We start from the raw sequence: 20,213 nt of genomic DNA on the forward strand, positions 1-20,213 counted from the left end.
TAAAGCACTGGTTTAACTGGTGCTCTGGGCCTCTCTGGTGCTCCGGTAATTCAATCAGAGGAGCCCTGCATGTTCCTAGAGGTGCCTGCAGCTCAAGCTGCTTTTCATGGCGAAAGTGAAATTGGTTAAAAATGGGAAAGAACATGTTTTAAAAAGCTACAGTGATGAGTTGTTGGAAAACAAACCTTTGGGGTGTGTAATAGGCCATAGAGTAGGTACAAAGAGTGCAAAACCTCAATGTTAAATTAAAATGTCAGTTGTGATGAGACAATAGGGATGAGCTCAGGCTTTCTAAACTCCCAGGAAGAGCAATATTCCCTGTTTTTGTGCTGTTGCTGGGATGATGGCTGCACTTGGCTTGCGCTGTGTGGGTAGAGAGCAGGAACCAGCTGGTGGTGACTGTTCCAGCCCTCCCCTTGTAGCACAGGGAGTAGAATTTCCCTTCTCTCTTCCAGGTCACTGAAGTTGTAATGATCTATGACGCAGAGAAACAGAGGCCCCGAGGTAAAGGCTGATCTAGTTTGTCCTTGAAATTTCTTCATACTCTCCTATAGTCAGATGGCAAACTATTTCACACCATCAGAAAAGGTAGATTTTTTTTTTTTCCCCCTATGTTGCCTCAGGAAAAAGAATAACTTGCTGGGCAAACATCACTTCAAGTCTAAGACTCTTCATCTCCAGCTTCACTTGGTTCTGTGCATTTCAGCTCAGATGTTTCATGCTCATTGATGGGTTGGGGTTTTTTTATAGTTGAATGAAATTTGATTCTCGAGCCACTCCTGTGGCTTAAGGTACTTTAGAGGGGGGAAAAAATAAGTAGATTTTCCTCCTGTTCCACATGAAAGGTACGTTGGGTCTGTAAGTGCATGTGGGGTGCTCCAGCCAGAGCACGAGACAGGGCAGAATCCATCCATCACCTGCTTTTTGTTTTGGTTAAATGGCTTCACCTCAAATTAAAGAAAAACTCTACTTAAACATCACAAAATAATTCTGAAATATATATATATGCATGTATATTTTCAATTGGGATATACAATCCCTGTATACCAGATTGTTTTTTAAGAGGGGAGGGGAAAAAAACCCCAAAATCCTGGAAGATTCACTAGATATTGAATCAAGGTGGGAACCTTTGGTCAAAATATGAAGCAATTCCATGTCACCCACGTCCCTTTCCATCCACCATTTGTTTGCCAAGGAAGAGGCAATATTTTGGCACGTGAAGCTTAGCTGTGCTCCCACCCTGTAGCATGTTGGACATGCTAGAGAATAGTTTGCCATCTGAACTTTTCATTTCTCTTCTGCCTCATTATTAAGAAATATATTCTTCACTTCATATTTATTAAGCTGTTAAGTCTTAGTTTTATTTTTAATTTAGACATACATCCTTAGTGACATATTTAAGTGTTTCATAGTAAAGTATGGTAATGTTAAGTAAGTTCTTTTTTTTGTTTCTTTTCTCTCTGTGAATTGTTTGACTGTGATTAACGATATCTCTTTAGATTTCTTCTCTCTAGGTGATAATTTATCACAGAGGTACAGGCCAGTTCCGCAGTCAGAGGAGGGACGGGCTTTGTCTTTTATTGGAGTGTAAACGAAGTTTCAATATATTTGTTTTTTTGTTTTCTTGCTTTAGCTATCCTAATCTTCTCCCAGCAGATACCTTTGATTTAAGCACCACATAAATTCATCTGTTTCAATGCTTTAGAGCAGCTGGTTTTGGACAGAGGAGACAAAGGCACTGGCATTCAAATGTAATTTGGGGCTGAAGTTCTGAAATATTTCAGTAATTATTGTATCATCTCTATCTTTGCAATATTTAATCCCAGCCTTGCAGCCTCTGCAAAAGGTACTTAAACATCATGCCTGGTCTGGATTAATCCTGTCTCAATTAATGGCTTCTCTGCTTCAAGCTCTACTAAAAGCAAAACAGGCAAAGGAGGGCTTGGGGTGCTAAGCACAAGTGCCAGGTGAGGGAAAGGTCTTGTCTCCACCCACAGAAAACTTCCTCCCCTAATTCATCAGACTTCTTAAGCACTTCTTGAATCCTGTCTCTCTGCCTTGTGTATCTGTGCTGTTCCAGGCTTTTTTTAGTCTGCTGACTAACAGTCATCTCCCAAAATGGCCTCGGCAGTCCCTGGGGGGTGCTAGGAAAAATTCCTCGAGTTTGCATTGGGTACTCCTGGTTGTGCACCCCAGAACATGTTTTCTCTTGCCTTCTCTCTGTGTTCTCTTGCTGCTCTGTCCCCGTATCCGTTTCATGATTGTAGATAAAATTCCAGAGGCCAATTCAGTGTCATCTCTCCTCAGACCCTTCTGAATTTTGCCTTTCCCCGTTCACTGTACCACCCTTCCTGTGGAAGTGAGGGGAAATGATCCCTGTTCCTAATCCCTGTGGCATCCATTTACCTCCAGCTCCTGGAGGCACCAAACTCTCAGGTGATGTCCTTGAGGAGCTGACTGGGGTCAGGTATCCGCGTGATCTTCGCTTCCTCCCAGTCCTACCTGCTCCTGCCAGCTCTGCCTCATCCAACCTCTTCCCACAGCCCCCAGCACAGCAGCCGTGTCACATCTCTGAAGGAACAAGGTGGCTTTGGTGCAGTCTCAGCTTCTCCTACTTCCTGTTCTTGGCCAAGCCAACAGCTGGGAAGGGATTTCCAGGTTCTTGCTCTGTCTGTTCTCCTCCTCCCTGGCTGCAGACCAGCTCTGTCACTCTGGTCTGGTCCTCTTGGATTCCTGCTGGATGCAGTTCATTTCTCCAGCCTGTAACAGAGTCCTGTCCTTCAAAAACTAAAGCTGCAGGTGGTGGGTTTCATCACTTCTGCTTAAAACTTCACCTTGGAGTTCTGCTGTGTTACTCTGATTTCTTTATTCTTCCTATCTTGTGCTGTCTGACCCTTTTAAATTCCCTTTTAAAAATTTATTTATTGCTTTTCTCAATGACCTCTTGCTCTCCCTGTTCCACCACCCCTCCAACCCCATCCCACAATCTGTTCCCCTCCTTTAGCTTTGGAATCAAATTCAACAGCAACCTTTACATACAGATGGAATCCATTGTTTTTCTTCCCCATCTCTTTTTAGACAAAGGCTGGAATACTAAACGTGATTTAAATACAAACACTTTTCCTTTGGCTCCAACACTCGGATTTCTGGTTAACTCAGACAAATATATTGTGATGAAATGCTGCTCTCAGCTTCGAGGCTGCTTTCATCACAGCTCCACAAAACTTCGTTTATACTGCCAGTCTCTTGTGTGTGGGAAATGCCAAGTTTTTTCCTTTTTATTTTCAGTTTATTTTAGTGATGTCTTTTGCTCTTGTTGCTGACAGCAGAATTTGACCTGCTGGAATCTATTTTGGCCTGTATCTTTGTGTATTTTTATATATATATATATATATAAACTTTCTCTACACTAGGCCTCTTTGGGCTTACCCAACGCAGTTGGGTAAGCGTGGAGAGACATTCCTGTGCTAGATCTGTATTCTGTAACGCTTTAGAGCAAGATTTGGCTGCTGTCAGCACTAGCTGCAAAGCAAAACGCAAACCAAGGGGGAAATCTTGGGTTTCAGAAAAGCAGAACCGCATCCATGTTCCATAAACGCTTCCCACGCCGCACCTCGGGTTTCTTTTCTGACTTCTATTGCTCTCCCCCCTTTCCCCCCCTCCGTAGCTAATCCAAAGAATGGCACAATTCCTGTACTGCATGTGTCCCTCCCTGCCCTGGGTTGTCCCCACCAGCAGCCAGTGGGGGATGGCATGAAGCAGCCGCCTTGTCCTGGGGGATTAACCACTATTTTGCCACTCTCTCGGCTGTGTCAGCAGCTACAACCTACCTGCAGTGGTTCTCAGAGTGACCTCCAAAAGGGGAGCTTTGCCTCCTTTCCCAGAGTTTCCTCCCAGCATCAAAAGCTGCTGGATCCAGCTGAGCTGCCAGCAGCCAGGGCTGTGGTCAGGTGGAAGGGAGTGAGCCACCCGTTCAGGGGCAAAAAGGACTGGGATGTTGTGTGGATGTTCAAAAGGAAACCAACAGGAAATAAAAGAAATTAAACAGACTCGGGACGTGGCAGCAACACCACGTTCTGTGTGAGCAACACCTCACGGGGGCTGCCTTGTTGGGAAGGAGTAACGCCTGTTCCCTGCTTTTTCTCCAAGGTGTGGAAAACTTGAGAACCTCTGATGTAGGTTGTTAGTTTCTGAAGCTTCTCATTCATCCATGGAGTGGTAAAATTTCTCATGCTTTAACAGCTACATTTCAAAACTAACTTTCTTTTCTATGGAAAATATTCCCTAACTGGAAGCTGGGCTAAGGGATTGGGAGGAAGTTGCTTTGCAGCTTTGGGGAACAGGGATATATGATAGGTTTTCCTTGGGAAGCTAGGCTGAATCAAAGGGAGGAGCAGCAAAGTTGCTTGACTTCAATCTGCTGTCCCACAAATATTTTGATTTTAGCAGTTTTTTTCCATTTCCTGGTAGGTGGATGAGGAATAAAATCAAATTAAAAGCCGGTTAACGAGCTCAGTTTGAAGCTGCATGCGCGCAATCGAGACGAGGCACTAAAGCCTCTTCCCAGGAAGTATCCATTGCAATTTCCTCAGAGTTTTTTGCCAATTGAACACAAGTGTCGTTATCTGAAACCCCTGCTTGAACCCTTGGTCTGCCCCTAATACTGTTCATCATCCTGTTTTGTGTCACAACACCCTGCTACCTTGATTCACTCTTCGTCGTTGGCTAGGTTTTGGATTTATTACTTTCGAGGACGAACAATCAGTGGACCAGGCTGTCAACATGCATTTTCACGACATCATGGGCAAAAAAGTGTGTAGTTGTAGTTTTATTTTACCTTAAGAAAGAACCAAGTCTTGGGTAACGAGCGATTTCACTGGGGAATCCAACTTAATTGTTGATGGGAGAGCACAGCAGTCCAAATTCAAGGCTTTATCCATGGAGGTGGGGAAAGTCTGAGTTTGCTGGAGAAGGGCATTTAGGATGGGGGCAGCCTGCGGGAGGGGAGGGCTTGGAAGCCTGAGGGTTCAGGCTGTGGGCTGTGCTTGGGGTGAGGCCTTGTGTGTACAGACCTGGGGGCTGCTCTGGCTGAGCAGATGGACTGGGATCATCCTCACTGGGGTGAACTGGTGCTCGCTGCCTCTGCTTGGAGCACTGCTGTGGTGCAAGGAGAGAAATCCGTGATTTTTCTGTTGGAAAAGCAGAATCCCAGTGAAATCTGAGTTATTTAAGGCTTGGTTTAAGATACCACTCCTTCAGATGTGTACTCGATACTTAAATCTCGAGGTGGTGTCAGACGATCTGCTTTATATAATCTTAAACTTTAAAAGAAAAAGGGAGGAAAAAAAAACATCCTGAAGGATTGGTTTTTTTAAAAAATTGGGTCACTTACTGTGAAACTTTGATACCAACCCACGTACTCTATATAGTATTTAACCACAATGCAGTTAAGTGACCTCTGGTTGTTTCATCTTCATACTGTGTTGTCAGCAAATGGGGCTTAGGGAGGAAAAAAAAAAAAAAACTAAAAGCCAAATAAATTGTTGCAGGACACCCAAGTTTTAAATAGAAGGAAAAGAGTAATATAAAGAAAAATGAACCACAGGAAATTCTGGTAAATTTAAGTCCTTGCACAATATATCCAGATTTTAAACTAAATGTTAAAACTGCTAAACTTGAAGTGAGGGGGTTCAGGGAGACACAGAAGATTCTTGCATTCCTTAAATTATTGCATTGTGTGAGTTTTTAATTGTCTTTGAAGTCTTTTATGTGCTGATATTTCATAAACTGTTCTTAGCTAGCAGGGGACACACTCAGCATATCAGTGGAGTTCTGGTTCATTTTGCAGTGTAATAATGCCTTTAATTCCTGTGAACTTGTTTTGGGGTGGAGGGTTGGGTGGTTTCCTGATAATGGGAACAGAGTAATGAGCTTGTGAGATCCAAAATGTCAGTTCTTGGTTCTTGGTGTGATGCTCTCAGGTGTGAGCAGGTGCAGTAAATCACACAGGGGTGTGTAAGGATCACCTGTATCTCCCCAATATTCCCTGATCTGCCCTTGGAAGTGCCTTCAGTAAGCCCTTGAAGGGGGAGCTGATCCCCCAAAGCAGCAGATCCAAATGGGAACAAAGGATAAACATCCACAAGGTGCTGGGAGAGGAGTGAGAGCCCAGTGCGAACCTCCGGATGTCACCTCATTGCTGCTGACACAGCACTGGGACTTGGAGTTCTCAGTGCTCCCCAACAAACCCAATTCCAAACTGAAATAATTGATTTTTGCCCTTCCCCTCTGCCACTTTCAGGGACAAAAAAAAAAAAAAATCAGGATTCAGGGATTTTTAGCTCAGATTAATAGAGTTGCCTCAGTTCTTGAGGTAACGTGGGCTCTAGACAGGTGTGGAATTTGAACCTCCCTATTGCACAGGGAATTTTCAGTCCTCACTTTGACAGTTCCTTGCTTCCAAGTGTGCACTGAAAAATTAATGGGATTCTTCCACAAGGATTAATGAGCTCCAGATCCCCTGCTCTCTCCTTCACTGCCTAATCATGCCTGCTTTAAAAATGGTATCTCTGTCTTTTTGGTAATTAAAAAGGTATTGCTGAAATGAATCCATATGTTGTTGAAAGGAGGGGGAAAAAATTAAAATTGCAAGAAGGCCTCTGCTTTTGTAAGCAATAACCGAATTCCCTCAAGGCAAATGTGTTAAGACTCATTAATTTGAGTCCTTTGAAAAATTCCCTTGGTTCCTCTCTGGAAGGGCCTTGAGCTGACAGAGATTTGGTTACTGTCATGTCTCATGTCCTTGGGGCATTGGCAGGGGGGCTGCGGGGGGCTTTGTCCTTGCCTTGTGCCTGCTTCCTGTTTGTTCTCCAACATGAATGGCTTTTAAGACATGGCAGGAAGAATTCTGAATACTTTATTTTCCATACTACTCAGGCCCATTGATGATAGAGATTTATTTTCTTTGTACTCTGGCATCCATTAAAATTAATCATGAAATGAAAAAAAAAAGCCTCAAATTCAGCAAGTGCTGAGAGGGTTTCATTAAATCAGAACTGAATTTTTTTTTTTTTTAAGAGGTTTATGTTGAATGTGCAGCTTATTTTAAGTAGGTCAAATGCACTTACTCCATGGCTGGGAACACTAGGACATTTTATCTTGGAATGAAATAAGTTAAGCACTGTGGTTACTAATTTTTAAAACAGGAGGGGTTTTGTCACTGACTTAACACAGTATGAAGATTGCTTCTTATTGACTCAACTGTCCATTTTTATTACTTGCATGTTTGTTTACTTTTTTGTTAGATGTAATGTAAGATTCTCTTATCACATCCATTCCCTCTGACATTGTTTGAGTTAACTGAGATTCTTTAAGCGTTAGCCTGGGGAAGGTAAGTCTTTATCTTCCATTAGACATTTAAATAAAATCTTAAGTTTAAAAAAAAAAAAAGACAACGATACAAAAAAAAAATCTCAAAAAATGTGTGTTTCTCAGGTATGAGCAGAGCTGAAATTGTAGTTAGATGGGGTGGGTTAAACTGTCACTTCCAAATGGACCCCAAACATATTTGGTTAAAGCATTAGTACCCTTTTTCAGAGCAGCCTCTTCACTCAAAATTCTGTTTTTTTTAAAGTGAAAGCATCATCTTCTTATCTCCTGCCTTGAACTTGAAATCAGTCTGTCATTATTGTCCAAGATTCTGCTGGTGTAAGTGCAGAGCTGCTGTAAGAGGGTACTGCTGTTTTAAGATTAAAGCCAACGAGACTGAAGTGATCTGTAGGATGCTTTTCTCGGAATCCCTCAACAGTAGGACTTGTAATGCCTTACCATCACCTACACTGTACCTGAGAAACATTGTAAATTACTGGCCTTAAGTTTTAATAATTAAGTACTTAGACATAAGTCATAAGCTGCTAAGTGTAGTCTTAAGCGTAACTGCGGGTGTGTGTGAGGGGCCGGGGGGCGCGGGGCCGCCCCAGCCCCGCTGAGCGCTGCCTCTCTTTGTTCAGGTGGAGGTGAAGCGCGCCGAGCCCCGTGACAGCAAGAGCCAAACTCCGGGGCCGCCGGGGGCCAGCCAGTGGGGAAGCAGGATCATGCCAAGCGCTGCCAACGGCTGGGCAGGGCAGCCCCCTCCGACCTGGCAGCAGGGATACGGCCCCCAAGGTACTGCCCACCCTCTAGGAATGTGCCCCCGAGTTACCCTTCGTCCCTTTAGAAAGGAAAAATGCCCAGAAGTTTCTCTTCTCAATTTGGTTAAAAGATACCTCATAGGAACTTGGGAACTTCACCTCAAATTTAAGGACACCCAATTGGACAGGAGCCAAAAAGTCCAGCCTAGGCAATTCCTTAGAAAGGAAGAGAACAGAAGAAGTAAATAGCTTTTGTGAGGTGGTTTAGCAGGAGCAAGCACCCCTTGCCCTGACTCTGCTTTTTTCTGTAAAGAGATTTTTTATTTTTGCCTTTTATTAAAACTTTTGGTTTCCAACACTGTCACAGGAGCCATCCCGCTTCTTTTATGCCACCTGAGGTAGCTGAGCTATCAAGGGTATAATGCTTTCTTCTAAGAGCTTATAAGACCAGGCTCAAAAAACCAGAAAGCATTACCACCCTTTCCCTACCTGGCCTTTCCAGCTCGCCACACTTCGGTTTTCTGGCCTAGATGTTATTCCCTGCTTTATCTCCCTGATAGCAGGACTAAAGTTCCAGCCTCTCAGTCCTTCATGAGATTTTTTTTCACACTGCTTTTCCCAAAAATCCGTTTCTTTGGCAGAAGGTGGTGCCAGGCCTGTCCCAGGTGTGTTCCACCTGTTCCCTTTGGAGCTGCCTCTCCCCACATGGAATCCCCATGGGTTGGGGGAACTCAGAGAAGGTGTTGGGAAGGCTCCAGGTGTGACTCCAGCTGTGGAGTGAGCTCTGCACAACACCCCAGTGACAAATCTGGCTGAAATATGGCTTTTCAAGGGTGAGGCAGTTTCAAAGGAAGTTATCAGGAAAATCTGAAAGGGATGAGGGGGAAATGGATGGCCTTGCCTTTGAATTTTATTGCTTAATGTAGCTTGGGAAAGCACCAGGGCAGCTCTGGTGCAGGGAGCACTCAGTGCACACCAGGAGCCCTGCGGGGCTTGGGAGCAGCCTGGGTTTGATGGCTGCAACCCCCCCGAGATTCCAGAGGCAGGATAAACACACTGAGTTCATCCAGAGACAATTTTGATAACTTCTGGAGAAATGCAGGGGGATAATTGAGTTGCTGTGACTTGCTTGCTCTGAGAGATGAGAAATGTTCACCTGGGGGGCTGCAGGGAGCGTGGCTGCTCCATCCCTGCTCCGGTGGATGGAAGTGCAGCACAGGGGTTGCTCATTTCCCCACGGTGCTGATTAACTTGAAAGCTGCAGCTGAGGGCAGACATTGTGCACAGATGTGCTAATCTGCAAACTGAGAAACTCCCATTATTTTCCATGCAGTGATTAGTAGGGAAAATGATACCTGATCTCCTGGAAAGATTAATGTCAGACGTGAACGCATTTATCCTTCAATCTCAGCACTGCACAAGGGATGGGAAGGGCTTTTTTTATGCTTCAAAAACTGCAAAAATAACTCAGATAAACCTGGTAGTAAATTAAGAATCCCTTGGATGTGTAGTCTGCTGGGGTTCTCCGGGGTTTTGTTCTCTGTAGTACTGTAATTTCTTGCACTTGGTATGTGGCAGCTCTCAAATGCTCCATCTGATTTGGGTTTGGGAACTGCTGTCTTTTCTGAGTGGCATTTGCTGAATGATTCAGAGTCTTTCAAGAATTGCACATTCAGAAATAGTCCCACAATGTTTCTTAGGCCATAAAAATATCTCTATAAGGGACACGGGGAGGATACCCAGTCTATCCCAGAGCCAGATCCTTCTTCTTGCATCATCCCTGCTCCGGAGTGCGCAGCTTCACTGATGACTGAAGCTCTTTTTTTGTTCTGTTTGTAGGGATGTGGGTGCCAGCTGGACAGGCAATTGGTAAGTACATTATATGGGACCAATTCTGAAAGAAAAAAATCCTCCCAAGCATGGGTGCAGCTTCTTTGAGCATTCACAGTGATTTTTGGATTTCTGTAGGATTTAACCTACATTTAAAAGCTTGATTTAGTTTGTCCTGGAAGAACAGAGGGGAAGACAGTGGCTTCTTAGCAGCTCAGTAATGGGAGCTGACACACATCCTGCTGTTCCAGCCACATTAATTTGTTACCAAGGGATTACATGCTAAACTGCAATTATTTACAGTGGGGATACTTGGAGGACAAATATTTCCCAAAGTGAGGATTCACAGAAGGCTGAACCTGCGTTTGCAATCCACCCAACAGTCTTACCCCATCTAGAGGAAGCTGACTCCAGCAGCAGCTCCTTGGTATTCATCTGCTTCAGTTTTTGGGTTTCTCTTCCTTTTCCAGGTGGATATGGACCCCCTCCTCCAGGCAGAGGAGCTCCTCCCCCACCACCACCATTTACCTCATACATAGTCTCCACACCTCCCGGGGGATTCCCGCCTCCACAAGGATTTCCACAGGGCTATGGCACCCCTCCACCATTTAGTAAGTGACCCCCAGGAGCTGGAGCACATCCAGCTCCACATTCAGCTTTTCCTCATTCTTTGCTGGACTTGGATTTCCCCCTGTGTTTCACCTATCTTTAATTATTTTTCCCAGATTATATATTCCGAGCTATAATTAACTGTAACATTATTTTTTTTTCTTGGATTATTTCATTCTTGGATGCAGTAATCATTTCTGTTCTCTAGTTTAAATCTGTGTTGGTAAATAAATTTAGATACATTGTGCACCTTTGTTAGGACATCTGAGAGAAAACTTAGAGCTCACTGCTGGTGACCTGGGCCAAACACAGGCAGGGTTTTTTGGAGGAGCTTAAGGAATTAAGGTCATAACTGGGACTGGAAATACAAATAGGATTTTAGCACCTACCTCTTGGCCACCATTTCAAAAATCTGTCGGAAACCTGGTTTAAAGAAGGTGGAAAACAGTATCCTGTTATCTCAAGATACTTTTTTCTCCTAAAATCTTGGATAATACTGCTGCCTCCTCACTTGTCATGTCTGTAAGCACAGAGTTTAGTCCCCAGTTCTGCTTTATCCCTTTCTCTGTGCTGGCCCCTGCAGCCTCTGCCTGTGGGGGGGAATTTCTCCCACCTGTGCCATATGAGTTGCTGAGATCTTTGGGCTGTGGGGGTGACCAATGTGTCAAGGTGAATCTCTGTGCAGCCACAGGTCACAAACACCTGGGTTCAATAGCCTCAGAAATGTTTGGTTTAAGTTGTATCATCTCTAAAGCCAAGCAGGACGCTGATGTTCACCTGTTCTGTCCTTGCAGGTTTTAGTTACGGTGCTCCACCTCCTCCACCTGACCAGTTTGCCCCCCCTGGAGTCCCCCCTCCACCTGCCACTCCGGGGGCAGCACCACTCGCTTTTCCTCCTCCACCACCACCATCTCAGGCAACTCAGGACATGAGCAAACCCCCGACGGCTCAGCCAGAATTCCCTTACAGTCAGTTTGGTGAGTAATGCTGGAATTTGTCCCCTTTAGTCCCGAGTACAGAGCCTTGGGCACAGCTTGCTGCAGGCACTTCTCCGGGATGGGAGTGCTCCCACCAGCTCAAGCCGTCCTTGAATCATGCAATGTTCTAGCCAGAGGGAGTTTTCTTAGCTCTAAAGTGCTGCTTTTGTGCTGTAAAATAACTTCAGGGATTTGTGCACTGCCAGGATGAATTCCTGGTTTCTGCTCTCCCCAAACCTACAACTAAAACTTCCACTCCGAGAGCTTCACAGAGCTTGTAGTGAACTTTTTTTTGTGTCTCCAGACCTTAGAGAACAGACTTGAAGAGTAAGAGCAGCATGGAGAGACAGGCAGTGCATGTGTAAGGATCCAAACCGGTGCCTTTTCCTCTCTTTTCTCATCCCTTCCCCATCTCTCTGGAGATGCAGTTCTGTGCAAAGCTTTGTTGTGCTCCATAGGTAACTTTGAGATAGAAGGCACCGAGCTAACAAGTTTTACAGCAGGCAGACAGTGCTACAAAAAAACAAATTCTTTTTAAAATTGCTAGAGAACTGCCTGTGCTCCAGAGTAAAATTTCTGCTGTGGCTCCCTGAGGGAGCTCAGAGGGAATTCTCATTCTCATCTTGCTTCTCTCAGCCCTGTTTTTTAGCAGTGCTCTCCAAATATCTCTACAGAGATCTCTCCAAAGGGCTCTGTACTAATGTTGTTTTTAAGGGCTTGCAATTGGTCAGTTTGCACTTCTGAAGGGAATTTTGCATGCAGCAGCCTGTGCATTCAGGCTGTTCTCTGCTGGAACACGTTCTGCATGTGGTAGTGCTGCTTTAAGTTCCTGCAGAAACCACTATGAGATGAAAACTTCACAAAATTTATTTAAATAGATAATATTCAAAGTTCCAGCAATGTAAAGCAGCCTCTGAAGGAAGATGAGCCTCTGAGATGTGTTTGTGAAGCAGCATGTTCTCATGTTGATGAGTTTGAAATGTTTTTTCATTTGTTTCTTAACAAATGATTTCGTGAATAGTTTTGCCCTTTTCACTTGAAGTTTTTCTTGTTCTGCCAGAACTCAGCTCTTGGCAGATTTTTTTTGGAGTGGGTTGGACTCTTCTAAATAAAGCACAAATCCCTGCACAGCCAGTTACATCAGTGAGGAGCCAGAGTTTGGGAGGTGTTGGAAGTTTAGGAATGATCTGATGGAGAAGGAGTTTTCATCTGGAGCTGTGGTGACAGGACAAGGAGAATGGCTTCCATCTGGAAAAGAATAGTTTTACACTGGATGTTAGGAAAAACTTCACTGTGAGGCTGTTGAGACCCTGGCATAGGTTTTCCAGAGAAGCTGTGGCTGCCCTGTCCCTGGAAGTGTCCCTGATTTGCATATATTTATATAAATATGTAACATTTGTGTGCTTTAAAGAGACACAAAATTCCCTAATGAGTGTAAGGCGCTGTAAGGTTTATCCTGGGCAGTGTCCTACATCCTTCAGTGTGTGCACCAGGGATGAGTGTCAGCACTAACACTCACCCTGCAAAATCAAATTAATTAATCACATTAATTTAAAATAATTAAAAATTCATTATCTCCGTGCAGGGCGCTCTTGAGGCTCGTCCTTGCAGTCCCCTCAGTTCTGATAGGATGGGTTTGTGTGCTCCACACCCTTCAGGGCACACCCCGAAGCTTTGTCTGCACTGCCAAGGTCAGGCGGAGCAGGGAGGAGGAGCCTCAGGCAGGCCCCGGGAAAATTCCCTGGTGTTCCTTGCTGGACCTGTTGGAGAGGGCAGGGACAGGGCTCAGGTGCTGGGGTTTGTGTTGGGGTTTGTGCTGGGGCAGTGCAGCCCCCAGCCTGGCCAGGCTTTATCCTGGTGATCCCTCCAGGCTCAGGTTTGGAGCCAGACCCTCAGAGCACGCAGCTGGCACAGCCCAGGGCAGCAGAGGGGCTGGAGCAGAGCCAGGCGTGGCACAGGAAGGCAGCGAGTCCTCCGCGGCTGTGCAGGTGTGTGCACACTCTGGGTTTCCTTCATCATGAGCAACCTGAGCCCTGTGCTGAGCTGCACCACTGTGCAGCTCGAGGGTTGTGTTTTTCCACTCCAGCCTCACCCCTTGGCAAACAATCCCCCTGTAGTTTTGGGCGCCTGCTTATCCGTGTCTGAACAAATGCCAGGAGGAGCATTTGCAGCTCCCAGAGCCCGAGCTCGCTGTGTTTTAGTGCTCATTAGTGCCAGCAAGTCCTTGAGGGACAGACAGAGCTTGAAATTGAACTGCTGAAGACGTGCTAAGAGACTTTGTTTGGGATTAAGAGAGTTAAACCTGCTCTAAGCCTGCACAGAGAGAGGCAGCACTGCAGAAATGCTCTTGGTAATTAGGAGCCTTAATAGCATCTTTCAGAGCAAAGGCTGGCACTGATGCCAGGATTAAGAGTCATATTTAATTATGAGAATTTGAATTAAATTTTTCAATTTCTCAGTCGTCTTAATTTACATCTAGTTGTAAATTTTGTGTTGGTAGCAGGGATTCCAGCCAGTCTTCTCTCTTGGAAAGAAAACTCCTGTTTTTGTCCCTGTCCCTAAATTCTGTTCACTCCAGTGGTGCAGGTCCCAGCCCGAAATCAAACTGCTCCCAAGCACCCAAAGCTGTGAGCAGATGGTTGAAGTGCCAGCCTGGCTGGGGTTACCCAAACACATCTCCCCTTCCTGCACAGCTTTTCCCTTCTGCTTTTGCCCATTTCCCTGTGAGGAGGGACAATCCCTGCCTGACCCGGAGCTCCTCCGGGCTGCGTTCCTGGCAGGGAGCGCTGTCAGCTGCGGGATTCACACCCGTGGCCGCTCCTGGAAGCTCATCCTGTGCCTTTCCCTTCTCCCCAGGGTATGGACAAGACTTGAGTGGGTTTGGACAAGGTTTCTCTGACCCCAGCCAGCAGCCCCCTCCCTACGGAGGCCCCTCGGTGCAGCCCTCCAGCGGCCCCCCGGCCGGGGGCAGCGGCTTCGGCCGGGGACAGAACCACAACGTGCAAGGATTCCACCCCTACCGGCGCTAGCCCGGGCTGCAATCAGGGAGTGCTGTCCGCAGGGATCGCTGGGCCCAGCTGAAGCCCGGGAGCCCAGACTTGTGAACTTGTGACAATCACATTACTTGATGGAAGAAAAACCTAACAAGTTTTTTTTCGGGGAGGGGGGGGTTTGGGGGCAGATGGCTTCTGAAGGCAGAGCTGTGGGTGTTTGGACTGCAGTTTTTAAAGATTTTCCTTTCTCTAACCCATCAGCACAAATAAAGAAAATGTCACTGGTTCAAATTACAGGGTTTTAAAAATGTCTTCAGCTTTAATTCAAAACTTCAGGTTTCTTTTTTTTGAAATTATTTTTCCTGAGCCTTTGTTTTACCGTATATTGTAAACTTTTATGTTTAAAAGAAAAAAAAATATATACATTTACAGATTGTGAAATTTTTAAGAGAAATTTTCTACTATGTATGCTGGCTTATTTTTTAATTTAAAACAGGGTTTCCGTGAGCGCTGTCGGAGGCGGGGGAAGAGCTGCAGCCCCTCCCTGCCTCCCTCCCTGCCCACGGCAGCGCTGGGGCGGAGGGTTCCGAAACTCTGGGAGTTGACAGAAACCTGCTGAGTGTATTTTGCTGTTTGTTCTGGGGGCAGAGCTGGGCTGGGGCAGGCGCAGGAGCTGCACGAGGCACGCGGGGAGCGCTGGCTCCGGCCTCCACCAGATGTGGATTTCCCTCAGGCAAAAAGGTTTTGGTGCGTTTGGCACTGAGCAGTGCCAAGCCCTGGTTTGAATAAAGACAAGAACCTTTGGATTAGAAACACCAGCCTGTCTCCATTTTTCTGGGGTTTTTTTTGGTTTTTTTTTTTGGTTTTGTGAACGTGGGTTTTCTGTGGAAGTCCCTTGGGAGTCCTCGGGGCAGCTTTGCTGGGCCTGTGTGGTGTCACCAGCTGTGCCCCGTGTGTCACCTGCCCTGCCAGGTGGCACTGCCAGGACGCCACTGCTGCACAGGCTCTGGCCTGGGGAGGGCTCCTCCAGCCCGATGTGCTGAAGGGCTCAGACCTGCTGTAATTAAATAATCGCTGTTAATGAGCTGGAGCTGTGTTGGGATATGTCTGTGCTGTGGAGGTCACTCCTGGCAGGAGCTGCAACATTTCTGAATTCTGTATTTTGTGTGGCTCTGGTCCTGCTCGCTGTGAATCCCCCTGGCTCTGCTCCTCGCTCCGCTCCATCCCTGAGCTCGGAATTCCTGCTGGAACGGGAGCTGCTCCAGGGCTGCAGTGCAGGTGTCGCTTCCGAGACCGACCGAGCTGGAAACAGCCCGGCAGCACTGGAGCAGAGGACACCCAGCATCTTCACCCTCCTCTGGCACAGAAGCCTTTGCATTTGGATCCCGTCTGCCAGCAGCAGCTCCTCCAGGCCCGTGTTCCGTGGGGAACCTGCCGGGCCTGACCGGATCGGTTCTGCTCAACCCGCTGTGTCCCACCCCGACCGCGGGAAGGTGACGCTCCTCTGCACCGTGAAAGACCAAGGTGGCTCCCAAAAACGGCGCGGGGCGCTCAGAGCTGGGCCAGCGGGAAGGAGCAGCTTCATGGGAACCCGAGATTTCCCTGGATCACGAGTGGAGAGTTCGGGGAACAGGAGGCTCCGTCCCTCGCAGCTGTCCCCGCTGTCCCCGCGCTGCGGGTGCGGCCCCTTTAAGGGCAGTGAGGGCGGAAGTGCGGCACGGGCGCGGCTTTCCGCCCGTTCCTCCCGCGCCGCTCTCGCGAGATCCGTCGCTTCCGGCGTCTTCCCGGCCTTTCCGAGCAGCCCCGGCCAAGATGGTGGGTGCGGGGAGAGGCCCCGCCGGCGCCATCCGGCCCCATCCGCCGCCATCCGCGCTTCACCCGCCGCGGCGGCGCCGCCCGGGACTCGGGGATTCCCTGGGGGACCAGGAATGGGCCTCCCCGGGGCGCTGCGGGGGCTGAGCGGGGCTGAGGGGAGCTCGGTGGGGCCGCGGCCTTGTGCGGGGCGGGGAGCGCGGGACCGGGCGGCTTTGACTCCCCTGGACGCCCTGCCCTGACCCCCCTGGACCCCCTGCCCTGACCCCCTTGTCCCGCTGCAGGCGGAGGTGGAGCAGAAGAAGAAGCGAACCTTCCGCAAATTCACCTACCGCGGGGTGGACCTGGACCAGCTGCTCGACATGTCCTAGTAAGGGCCGGGAGCCCCGGGCTGGGGGTCGGGGGCCGGTTCTGCCCCACGCTCGGTTTATGTTCAAATACCGGCTATAACGGGGGGGGGGGGTTTGGGCGCTCAGCAGCTGCTTTTTGGGCTGTTTAAAGTCCCTCAGTGGGTGACACCGTCAGTGTGGGGTCCCCGGATCTCCTCCAGGCCCTGTTGGGGTAACTGTTGTTACTGCGGGGTCCGCGGGGCTCTCGCTGCTGTGAACCCCAGTCTGGGTGACACAGTGGCTTTGGGGTCTCGCCGGGGCTGTACCCTTGGCTCACCTTGACCCTTGGGGGTCTCTCCAGGACTTACCCCAGGTTCAGTTTGGGGTCCCTGGGGTGTCCCTGGGCTACTCCCCAGGCTGAGTTTGGGATCCCTGGGCTGTTCACAAGGTTCAGTTTGGGGTCCCTGGCTGTTCACAAGGTTCAGTTTGGGGTCCCTGGCTGTTCCCCAGGCTCACTTTGGGGTCCCTGAGCTGTTCCCAGGCTCACTTTGGGGTCCCTGGGGTGTCCTTGTGCTGCTCCCCATGCTCAGTTTGGAGTCCCTGGCCGTCTCCTGGGGCTGTAGCCCAGGCTCTGTCTGGATGACTCTGGCAGTGGGGTCTCTGGGCTGTCCCCAGGCTGGCTCTGGGGTCCCTGGGCTGTCCCCGGACTGAGTTTGGGATCCCTGGGCTGTTCACAAGGTTCAGTTTGGGGTCCCTGGGCTGGCTCTGGGCTGACCCGGACTGGCTCTGGGGTCCCTGGGTTGTCCCCAGGTTGGCTCTGGGGTCCATGGGCTGTCCCTGGGTTGGCTCTGGGGTCCCTGGGCTGGCTCTGGGGTCCATGGGCTGTCCCTGGGCTGTACCCCAGGATGTCTCCGGGGTCTCTGGGCTGTCCCAGGCTGGCTCTGGGGTCCCCAGGCTGGCTCTGGGGTTCCTGGGCTGTCCCCAGGATGGCTCTGGGGTTCCTGGGCTGTCCCTGGACTGGCTCCGGGGTCCCTGGGCTGTCCCTGGGCTGGCTCTGGGGTTCATGGGCTGTCCCTGGGCTGGCTCTGGGGTTCTGGGGCTGTCCCTAGGCTGTACCGCAGGATGTCCCTGGGCTGTCCCCAGGATGTCTCTGGGGTCCCTGGGCTGTTCCTGGGCTGGTTCTGGGGTTCATGGGCTGTCCCAGGCTGGCTTTGGGGTTCATGGGCGGTCCCTGAGCTGTCCCTGGGCTGGCTCTGGGGTCCCTGGGCTGGCTCTGGGGTTCATGGGCGGTCCCTGGGCTGTACCCCAGGATGTCTCCGGGGTCCCTGGGCTGTACCCCAGGATGGCTCTGGGGTCCCTGAGCCATCCCTGAGCCACCCCTGAGCCGCCCCTGTCCCCCTTGCAGCGAGCAGCTGATGCAGCTGTACAGCGCGCGGCAGCGGCGGCGCCTGAACCGCGGCCTGCGCCGCAAGCAGCACTCGCTGCTCAAGCGCCTGCGCAAGGCCAAGAAGGAGGCGCCGCCCATGGAGAAGCCCGAGGTGGTGAAGACGCACCTGAGGGATATGATCATCCTGCCCGAGATGGTGGGCAGCATGGTGGGCGTCTACAACGGCAAAACCTTCAACCAGGTGGAGATCAAGGTGAGCTGGGGCCTGGCAGGCGGTGAGCTCAGCGCCTGGAGTGTTCCCTTCCAATCTTTGTAAATCCTGCCCTTTCCCGTGCCTGGGAGGGCTCCAGGCTCCTCTCGGAGCGGGGTTGGCTCAGAGGGACACCTGGAGGTGTCACCCCAGCTCTCAGAGGGGTCTCGGTGTGGCTCCAGAGTGCTGGAATAGCTGTGGAGTGATCCGTGTGGATCCTGGCTCCCAGCCTGCCCGCAATGAAACACATCCCTGAGCCTCCCCGGGAGTGGAATTACCCAGGGACTGCTGCCACTTGATGCCACCAGTGGGATTAAATGCCATTTCTTGCTCCTGCCTGGCGTTAAATCCCACCTGGAAGGGCACAGATGCCGCTGTGGCTCCTGTGCCAGCTGCCAGGAGGGGCAGAGCCGGGAAAGCCCCTCCGGCTCCACAACCCGCCGTGCCAGGCTCGGGGCAGCCCTGGGATGGGCACGCAGGGGATGTCCCCGTGCCCCCCGCGCTGTCCCCAGCTCGGATGTCTCTCTCCACTTGCAGCCCGAGATGATCGGCCACTACCTGGGCGAGTTTTCCATCACCTACAAACCGGTCAAGCACGGCCGGCCCGGCATCGGTGCCACCCACTCCTCCCGCTTCATCCCGCTCAAGTAACCTTGGGAGGAGCCTCCTGCAGTGTAAATAAAGAAATTCCACCTGGATCCATCTGTCTCCTGCCTCTCCATTCCCGGGGTGGGGGTCTGGCGTGTGCTAAACTCCACTCCACCGTCCTTGGATGTTTCCCTGAGTATTCCCAGGTTTTTTGGCACTGCTTTCTGTTAGCACCTGCAGCAAACAAATCATCTTCATCTGGGTTTAGTGAATGAATTAAATCCCGTGTTCTTCACTGGGAAGTGGGCAATGGCACTTTAATATTTACAGCATTTCCATGTATTTAACTATTTTTGTTAATAAAAATACTGGGAATGCAGAAATGTGGAACTGGGGAAAGGCAGGGGGGTTCCCCGGCTCAGGACCAGCCTGGGTCCCAGGAAAAGCTGCCAAGGCCCCAAACTGTCACTTTCTTGTCCTTAATTTGGGAACCCAAAGGATTTTGTTGACAGGAATCCCAGTGGCATCGGGTGGGGGGTGAACTGGGGGTTTGCAGCTGAGGCTGGGGGGGATGGATGTGTTCTGGGGGATGCTCAGGGGTGAGTGATGATGGGAAGGGAGATGAGATGAGTTCATCCCGGGTGGATGATCTGGTTTGTCCCAGAACTGAGACACCCAATGCAGGTCCCCAGCAGCAATGGCAGTGAAGCCATCGGAGGAGAGGGACCGTTTGTCCCCAGGGTGCTCCTGCCTTGTCCCTGCTGCTGCCTGGGGTCCCTCGGGGACTCCTCGGGGTCCCTCGGGGCCCAGCTCCCCTCTGTGTCCCTGTCCCGTGGCCGGTGGTGGCCTTTGTCCTTAAGGGAAGGTCCCCCCCAGGCTTCGGGTCCCTTTTTGTTCAAGCAATGTGACCTTGGGAGTCCTGCTCCCACCCTTGGGTGGCAGCGGGGGGGGAAGAGGGCTGGGGTCACTGTCCTGGGGTCACTGTCCTGGGGTCACTGTCAGCTGGGTCACTGTCCTGTGGGGTCACTGTCCTGGGGTCTCTGTCCTGTGACCTCGGTGTGTGACAGTGTCCTGAGCACATGGCAGAAGCCACGATCGCTCCGGCTGCAGCGGGGTCGTCGTGAGGGTCCCGCTCATCCCCGGGGGGGTGACACCGGGCGGCTCGGGGGCACAGATTCGGTCTGGAAGGGCCCGGTTCGGTCTGGAAGGGCCCGGTTCGGTCTGAGGGGGCCGGTTCGGTCTGGAAGGGCCCGGTTCGGTCTGGAAGGGCCCGGTTCGGTCTGAGGGGGCCGGTTCGGTCTGGAAGGGC

At 49.9% G+C, this 20,213-nt stretch overlaps 2 protein-coding genes across 5 annotated transcripts in view; both read left to right on the forward strand.

The window, feature by feature from the left end:
* Window positions 1-15,351, forward strand: part of DAZAP1 (DAZ associated protein 1) — a 24,760-nt gene extending 9,409 nt beyond the window's left edge. For 3 of the 4 annotated variants that reach the window (XM_030256746.4, XM_030256745.4, XM_072919493.1), the window contains exons 6-12: window positions 456-504; window positions 4,730-4,812; window positions 8,010-8,163; window positions 9,969-9,998; window positions 10,430-10,570; window positions 11,363-11,545; window positions 14,402-15,351. In XM_030256746.4, the coding sequence (XP_030112606.1) occupies window positions 456-504; window positions 4,730-4,812; window positions 8,010-8,163; window positions 9,969-9,998; window positions 10,430-10,570; window positions 11,363-11,545; window positions 14,402-14,574 (813 nt within the window). In that variant the 3' untranslated portion in view covers window positions 14,575-15,351. The remainder of the gene's footprint in view (window positions 1-455; window positions 505-4,729; window positions 4,813-8,009; window positions 8,164-9,968; window positions 9,999-10,429; window positions 10,571-11,362; window positions 11,546-14,401) is intronic. The other variant, XM_072919494.1, reaches the window with a different exon arrangement.
* Window positions 15,352-16,324: 973 nt separating this feature from the next.
* RPS15 (ribosomal protein S15) lies at window positions 16,325-19,014 on the forward strand. Its single transcript, NM_001245484.1, is given in 4 exon segments — window positions 16,325-16,353; window positions 16,635-16,720; window positions 18,085-18,319; window positions 18,854-19,014. Coding segments are annotated over 4 exon segments (438 nt in total). The 5' UTR covers window positions 16,325-16,350; the 3' UTR covers window positions 18,968-19,014.
* Window positions 19,015-20,213: the final 1,199 nt, after the last annotated feature.

The sequence above is a fragment of the Taeniopygia guttata genome, chromosome 28, assembly GCF_048771995.1.
Source record: "Taeniopygia guttata chromosome 28, bTaeGut7.mat, whole genome shotgun sequence".
NCBI lineage: Eukaryota > Metazoa > Chordata > Aves > Passeriformes > Estrildidae > Taeniopygia > Taeniopygia guttata.